This window comes from Cricetulus griseus, chromosome 5 (assembly GCF_003668045.3).
Source record: "Cricetulus griseus strain 17A/GY chromosome 5, alternate assembly CriGri-PICRH-1.0, whole genome shotgun sequence".
NCBI lineage: Eukaryota > Metazoa > Chordata > Mammalia > Rodentia > Cricetidae > Cricetulus > Cricetulus griseus.
In genome coordinates, this window is record NC_048598.1 from 97,023,529 (window position 1) to 97,031,286 (window position 7,758).

At 58.1% G+C, this 7,758-nt stretch overlaps 1 protein-coding gene across 1 annotated transcript; it reads left to right on the forward strand.

Annotated features, from left to right (window-relative positions):
* The first annotated feature begins 3,700 nt into the window (after positions 1-3,700).
* On the forward strand, positions 3,701-4,684 carry Znrf4 (zinc and ring finger 4). Its single transcript, XM_027416839.2, has one exon. It carries the CDS (start codon positions 3,701-3,703, stop codon positions 4,682-4,684), a length of 984 nt encoding a protein of 327 aa, XP_027272640.1.
* Positions 4,685-7,758: the final 3,074 nt, after the last annotated feature.

Here is a 7,758-nt window from a genome sequence, read left to right on the forward strand (position 1 = left end):
CCAAGAAAGTTAATCACATTTCACTGGGAGTGGATGGAAACATTGAAGCACAAACACACTGGCAGGGGGGCCGGGCTGGCCGGGAATGCGTGATCCTCCAGCTTCAGCCTCCCCAGTGCTGGGCTGAGCGGTCCTATGCCTGGTTTCCTTGGCTTGTGGTCCTGAGGCTGCATCTGGGCCTCACACTGGGCGTTCTCTCCTGGTCACGCCCTGGTTTATTCCTTCTCTATTAAGCATTGGAGATCAATGTTCCTCGGCGGCGCACACAGGGATGGAACTTGTCACCCTACACCTTTCTTGTGCAAAGTGGCAGCATCTTGGAGACTCCTCCCTTCGAAATTGTCCTGCCACTGCCAACATCCCATGTTGTTGTGCTAAGCAGGCAGGCACAGGAGACTTCTCGGTTGTCCTTTCTTGTGGGGTGGGTGACTGGGGAGGGAAGGGGACCACCCACAGAGTACAGAGTAATTGCCTCTACCCTCGTCTGCCCTCCACCCACTTCCTGTCTCCCTCAACCCCTAGTTTCCCCGCTTCTGTCCTGCCTTCCCTCCTAGATACCCTTCAGGGCCAAGGTCCATTGGAAGCCCCGCCCTCCTTTCCGCCTGTAAACCCCACAGTGGCTGGCGCAGTGGTCCCCAATTCTTGCATCCCTTCCCCGTGAGTGTGAGCGGGAGTGGATTTGCTTCTGGTCAATAGGACAGGCAGAGGTAATGTCACTTCTGTGACTATGTCACTCCGTGTTTCTGGCTGACTCCTTAATCTCGTCCTCTGACAGCCACATCCTCTGCCCTCCTCACTCTAAGTCTGTCTGATGTCCCCACCCTTCTCTCCAGCTGCTTTCCCCAGGTTTTCTTTTTCCTCTAAGATTTCTGCATTTAAAATTGTTCTATTGTGAAATAATTTTAAACTTACAGGAAACAGCACTTGGTTGCCGCCCCCCCCCCATCTCAGCAGGGCGGCCAGATGGCCAAGCAGCTGTGTCTCAACTTGCCAGCAAGTCACCTTTTTTTTTTTTTTTTTTTTTTTTTTTTTTTTTTTTTTTTTTTTTTTTTTTTTTTTTAAGACAGGGTCTCCATCTGCATCCCAGACTGGTCTGGAACTCAGAGCAATCCTCCTGCTTCAGCTCTCCCAGTCCTGGCATGCAAGCGATTCTGTGCCCTTTCTTGGTGGTGCTGGGTTGGGGAGGGTGCTCTGAGAACAGTTTGTCCTCCCCTGCGAGGACTCAGTCTCTCTGCCGATACTGCCTCAGTTTCCCAATACCTCCACATTCTTCCTGTCAGAGGGACCCACCCTGATGCCTCCCAGTAACTGTTGTGGCTACTGGTTCCCTGGGCCTCCTTGACCCTCAACAGCTGGTGTCCAGTAAGGTGTGAGGGATGGAAGCTACCTGGTCATGAGCCTGGAGATTCAGACAGTGGGACTCAGTGTCCTCAGAAGGGATTTGTCAAGCACCTGGCTCTGCCTAGCATATCACACACACACACACACACACACCCTGGCACGCCACTGTGTGCTTCCTGCCCAAGTTCAGGGACCTGGGTTCAAATACCCAGAATTCATACGCAGCATTGAGGTCCCTGGGCCTCACAGGGCAGTCCCGCCAATGATCAAAGCCCTGTCTGGGAAAGAGTGTTGGGGGAGGGCCAGGGACTCCAAGGTCAGCCTGAGATTGTATGCAAGAGTGTGAGGCAGGATGATTGCTGTGACTTCAAGGTCAGCCTGGGTTACAGAGTCCTAACAGACAGCAATGACACCTAGGTTGACAGGTGACATGGCCCAGGCCTTGGACCTGCTATGCAGTTGGTGCTCAATATGTGCTCTCTGCTGGTGGGGTGGGCAAGGCCAGAGGTACCAGGGAACCTGTGTCAGTCACTTGGGAGAGATGGGACCCTGCTTACTCCGGAGTCACTGTGGTATGGGTACCTTCGGGCAAAGGGCCCAGGTGCTATTGCTGGGTGGGTGGGGATTATTGGCAGGGGTTTGGTGCCTTAAGGGAGGGCTCTAGGTTGGGTGTGTCCTTGAGAAGGGGCTTGTGGGACCCCAGACTCCTCTTCCCCCCCACTCTCTACCTCCCTCTCTCTGCTACAGGGAGGGCCTGACTATACACGCTGGCTATGAACCCCAGGCAATGACCCTGCCTGCCTCAGCTTCCTGAGTGCTGGGGTGACAGGTGTGCCCCACTACACCCCACCTTCTCTCTCTCTCTCTCTCTCTCTCTCTCTCTCTCTCTTTCTCTCTCTCGGTCTGTCCATCTCTGGGACAGACGCTATGATGCAGTGAACCAGAGAGAACCTGGCCCGGTGGCGCACGCCTTTCACCCCAGTACTTGGGAGGGAAACAGAGGCAGGAGGATCACTGTGAGTTCTGGGCCAGCTTGGGCTATGTATTGAGTTCCAGGACAGCCAGGGCTATGTAGTGAGACCCTGTCTCATAAAAACAAGAAAACAACAGAACTGGCCCTTCACTCATTACAATCAGACCTCGTCAGGCTCCTCGTGGTCCTGCGGGGGCTGACTGGGAAGGCTGAGGGGGCAGCGGTGCTGGTAAAAGGAGTGAGTTCCACTTCCTTTGCACCCGAGCAGAGGCTGGGCATGCCCTTGTCTCCGAAAGTCAATCACAGCTGATTATGGTGTGAGCACTACTGCACCAAACAGCTGGTGGCTCTGGTCACATGCTCCTCCCCCAAGGAAGACGGCCCCTCTCAGCACCCCACTTTGCTATATCCAGAATGGAGGACAAGGTAGATGTCACACAGGGGACAGGGGAGCAAGGGCCAGAGGGAACAGGGTCTTTCCAAGGGTGGCACAGTAGGTGGGGAGTCAGTCATCAGGTTGGAGGGAGGTAGAAGGCAGCACCTTGTAGTTTTAGTTTTCTTGAAGACCTCCCCGATAGAGTAACAGTCCTCTATGTTAGCAGCATCCACTCTCCATAGCTGCAAAGTGACGCTGGCAACGGAGATGATCGGTCACTAGTGCCAAAGCAAGGGTGGATCCAGATTCGTCTCTAAGGTGCCCAGAGTGGGGCTCCTTCTTAGTCTCTGTTTAAGTGGGAGGGTGTATCCCCTCACCAAAATAGAAGCTCCTATTTTCTTGGGTTGTTTGTCCTTTGCGGTGGGGACATTGAGCAGAGCTCAGTCAATCGGAGTCCCTGTGGTCACCACACAAACCCAGGGCTGACATGGGGTCTGGGGGCAGGGAGGGCAACAAGGTTCCTCCTCCCTGGGGTGGCTGAGTGCTGTGGACGGAGGAATCCCTTTCCTGCGCCCGAAGTCCCTGAATTCTGTACCCTCGTGCCCGGATGCCAAGTTAGACTCAGTTTCCCCTCTCCATAAACGATGTCACATGGGGCACATCCCTTGGGCTCCTCTGGGGATGACCTTAGTCGGGGATTAGTAATGCTCCACCAGCTAGGAGTATGCACAGCACAGCTGAGTGTTCTTGGGCGTGGGCAACAATGACGTCACAGAGGTGGGACGCTTCTAGAGACCCGAGGTGTCATCCTCAAGAGTTGGTCTCCTGGACACCATGCTGGCCGGGCTGTCCCCAGGAGCCACTTCCGCTTGAGGCCCCGACTCTGGCCACAGCAGGTGCCGCTCCCACCCGGCCACGGGCTCCCGGGTGGCTCCGGAGATGCCCGAGGGGCTCCTGTGCTGTCCCTCGAGGGACTTGGCGGCGTGCGACAGCTGGAGGTAGGGGCGGCCATGGAGCGGTCGGCGTGGGCCCGAGTAGTCCCGGTGGCCCTGGTGGCCCTCTGGCTGGTCCTGTCCCCGTCGTCCGCGGACGTGCAGGTTAACCTGAGCTCCATGGACTTCTCGGAGCTCCCGGCGCTGCTTGGGGTCCCCTTGGACCCTCAGAGCGCACCCGGCTGCCTTCTGGTGGCCAGGCCGGCCGACATGTGCCTCGCCATCGAGGGCCCTGGGTCCGACAACAGCTCACTAGACCAATTCGTGCTCGTCCGGCCCCTGGGCTGCTCGTGGGAGCGCATCGGGAGGCGCCTGCAGAGGGCTGGAGCCACCACAGCCTCGGCGGGCTCTGAGGGCCCAGGGCAGCTGCGTGTGTACGACGACCTGGAGGTGACTGTTCGCTGCGACAGGCCAGCACGCCTGTTGCTGCCCCACGGGGGGCAGTGTCCGGACCCCGAGTGCCACCCCGTCGTGGCTGCGTCCTGGGCGCTCGCCCGAGCCCTGGCCCTGGCCGCGTCCACGCTGTTCGTGCTAAAGCAGCTGTGGCCGTGGGTCCGAGGTTGGGGGAGCCGGGGCACTGCGGTGAAAACTCAGACGTGTCAGAAGGCGCAGGTGCGCACGTTCACGCGCCTCAGCGACCTGTGCGCCATCTGCCTGGACGACTATGAAGAGGGGGAGCTGCTCAAGATCCTGCCGTGCGCGCATGCGTACCACTGCCGCTGCATCGACCCCTGGTTCTCGCGCGCCACTCGGCGCTCGTGCCCCCTGTGCAAGCAGTCCGTGGCCAGCACGCACGACGGCTCCACGGACAGCAGCGTGGGCGGCGACGACCCACCCCTGCCCGGACACCGCCCGCCCGTCTGGGCCATCCAGGCTCGGCTGCGCTCCCGCCGGCTCGAGCTGCTAGCCCGTACAGTCCCTTGCCGTCGCTGCAGCAGCACCACGTCCCTGGGGGTGGCTGAGAACGTGGAGCCGTCAGAAGCGACCCCCGAGCCCTCCTGACGCCAACTGATGCGGGAAAGGGCGGACACTAGGAAGGGAACGCGGGGGGTGGGGTAGTGTCCAATAAAGAGTGTTTGAATCTGGATGGTTCCCACTTCTCCGCACTGCGCTGAGGAATCCAACGCCCGGGAAGCGCCCCCAGAATAGCCACGCCCTGGCCTGCCCCGCCCCAGAATAACTACGCCCCTGCCTTCCTCGCCGCGGTATAGCCACGCCCTGTCTACCCCGCCCCAGCATAGCCACGCCCTGCCAAGCATAGCCACGCCCATCTGCAGCATTGTCCCGCCCTATTCCATCATAGTCACACACCCCCTGCAAGCATAGCCACTACTCCTTTTGCCCCGCCCCATCATAGCTTACTCCTTGTCTTGCCCCGGGGCACCAGGTGGAAAGGGAGAGGGGAGACTTTAAACAGGGATCTCCTGAGACGGAGGCTGGCAGTCTACTCCACTGTTTTGCTTCCTTGAGTCTCAGTTTCCCCATCTGTAAAATGGGCTCAGCAATGACGCCTGCCTCACAAGTCTAAGGATGACTGATTATCACAGTATGTGTAAAGGCCTGGTGAGCGGTCAGCATTTGTAGACTAAGCGACCTGCCCTGTTGTCATGAGTGATGAAAGCCCGCAGTGGGACAAGGCTACTGTCCTGGGGGCTGGGGATGAGCACGTGGTCACTGCATTCAGCAGGCGCCTGGTAAGTGCACACGGGGTTCCCCTCCTGTGAGCGGGGTCCCCCGTTTTGTCGCAGACTCTCTGTCCCCCACCCGAGCCTGGGCGCGTGTCCAGCCGCCTCCGGCTGCCACCGGCTGCCAAGAGTCCCAGATGCTGGGGCGCCCATGCCAGCTCCCCACCCCCGCTCCAGTGGGGGCCCCTTCCTGCCCGGCCAGGCGGCGCCATCTGTGTTCGCCTGCGGAGGGGCAAAGGGGGAAACTGAGGCTTTGCAGACCGTGCTGGTCGTGGGGACACGACGCTGCCGGCGACCACAGGCAGCCTTCAGGACAAAGGCGCCGCTCGTTCCAGCCTCGCTTGGGTCCCCGGGGTCCCAGAACACCCTTGTCCCAAAGGGAAACTGAGTCTTGTAGGCTGCTGCCGGAGCAGGTGCGTGGAGGCGGAAGGGAGCTGGATTTGAACTTAGTGTCAAGGCTACCTAGACTCGGTCTGTGCAGAGAGGCGGGAGCCCCTGATTTCACCCTCGGGAATCCCCAGGCTGGGGTGCAAGGCTAAGGAAAGCAGGGCTGCTGGGAGCCCCCGGGAGTCGGCGGACGCCGCGTGTGCAAAGACCCTGGGACCCAGGTGGGCGGCTCTGGGGTGCTTTGGGTACAGGATCTCCCCGAGGAGGTGGTTAATGGGTGTCTGCTCCGGTGGAGGCCGAGCACTCACCCGACCCATGTCTGCGCCCTCTGCGCCCTCTGCGCCCTTCCTCTCGTCGCCCCCTCCTTTCACCTCCCACCTCCTCCCTCCCACTTCCTCCCTCCTGGCTCCTCCCGCGCTCTCCTTCCCTCCTCCCCTTTTTCCTCTCCCCCTTTATCTCTCCCCCCAGCCCCCAGCCAGGCCCAGAAGGGGAGGACATCTTCGGAACAGATGGCCGCCGTCCTCGCCCAGCGCTTTGCCAGTTAATTAACGCCGCCTGTAATTAAACTTCCCACAAATTAGCTGTCAGCGTCGCTAAAGGGAACCGTCCTCTCAGATGCCACCTTGACGAGCGGGATCCTGAGTCTTGTCAACAGGATAATTAAAGGGGGGGCGGGGGGCTCGCGGATTTTCCTCCCCTAATATCTCTATCTGCACCACGGTGGTGGGCCGCGGAGATGGGGGCGGGTTTTCCTCGTTTCATGAATTCGCATTTTGCATTGTGTTTTTTATTGAGGACCTACTGTGTGTGAGCACTGTGCTGGGGGCAAGCAGTGTCCAAGGTACCCGGTCGTTTGCCAAGCTTGACTGACATCCTGGGGTCACTTGCAAAAGCACTAGGGGGAGGACCCGGGAGTCTCTCGGTGTCTGTCTGTCTCTCTGTCTCTCTGTCTGTCTCTATGTATATATATTCTCTCTTTGGCTCTCTTTGGCTTTCTGTTGGTCTCCCTCTGTCTCTCTTTCTCTGACTCTGTCTCCCCCTCTCTCTGCCCCCCTCCCTCCCTGGCTCTTCTCATTTGCAACTGTCCCTTTTAACTGAATCCTTAAATCCTGCTTTAGTAGCAGATGCAGCCCTGGGGCAGTTTCTTCACACATAAAGCTATGAACAGCAAATAGCTGCTCCCCAAACACCGTGTACATGAGTCTACCCCACACAGCACCAGCTCTGCCCATGCACTGGGATATTAAACAGCTGTCAAAAAGGAACAGTGATTTACTCAAGGGCCTTAGAGTCTGGGGGTGTTGCACCCAGTTTGGGGTGCTGAACTGTGTCCTTGGTGCTTTACTGGGTGTCCAGTGCTACACTGAGCTCCAGGATGCAAATTCCTCTTGTTCCCATGTATGTGTGTGGGGGCAGGGGGCAGAGTGGCAGAGCGTTCTGACTCTCATAAGACACCCATGGAGGGACCTGAGGGCTGAGTCTGCGTAGAGACTACGAGGCCAACCTGGGCAGTGCCACACCCTGCCTCAAAAACAGTAGAAGAGCCAGGTGGGTTGGCTTCACGTTTGATCTCAGCACTTGTGAAGCAGAGGCAGGAGGATCTCTGTGAGTTCCAGAGCAGCATGGTCTACACAGGGAGACACTGTCTCAAAACAAAAACAAACCCAGAAAGACCCCAAAAGTGAAGGAATGACTGAACCTGAAGACCGGGCTACCCCAGTCAGTCAGCGGTCAACGACTGCCCAGCAGGGCCTGGGGTCCCACCCCCACATCCCAGACCAAAGTGAGACAAACCTCAGAATTCCCTGCTTCCTAAAGTCTTGTGTCTTAGAGGAGGCCTGGTCTTCCACTTTGCCTACCTTGGCCTCCATGGCCACACACTGGAAAAGCTGAGGCAGGAGGATTGTTATGAGTTCGAGGCCAGCCTGGACTACGATGGGAGTGTGTGTTCGTTCAAAATGAAAGAAAATAATAAAAATGAATCTAAAACAAAACATAAAAAGA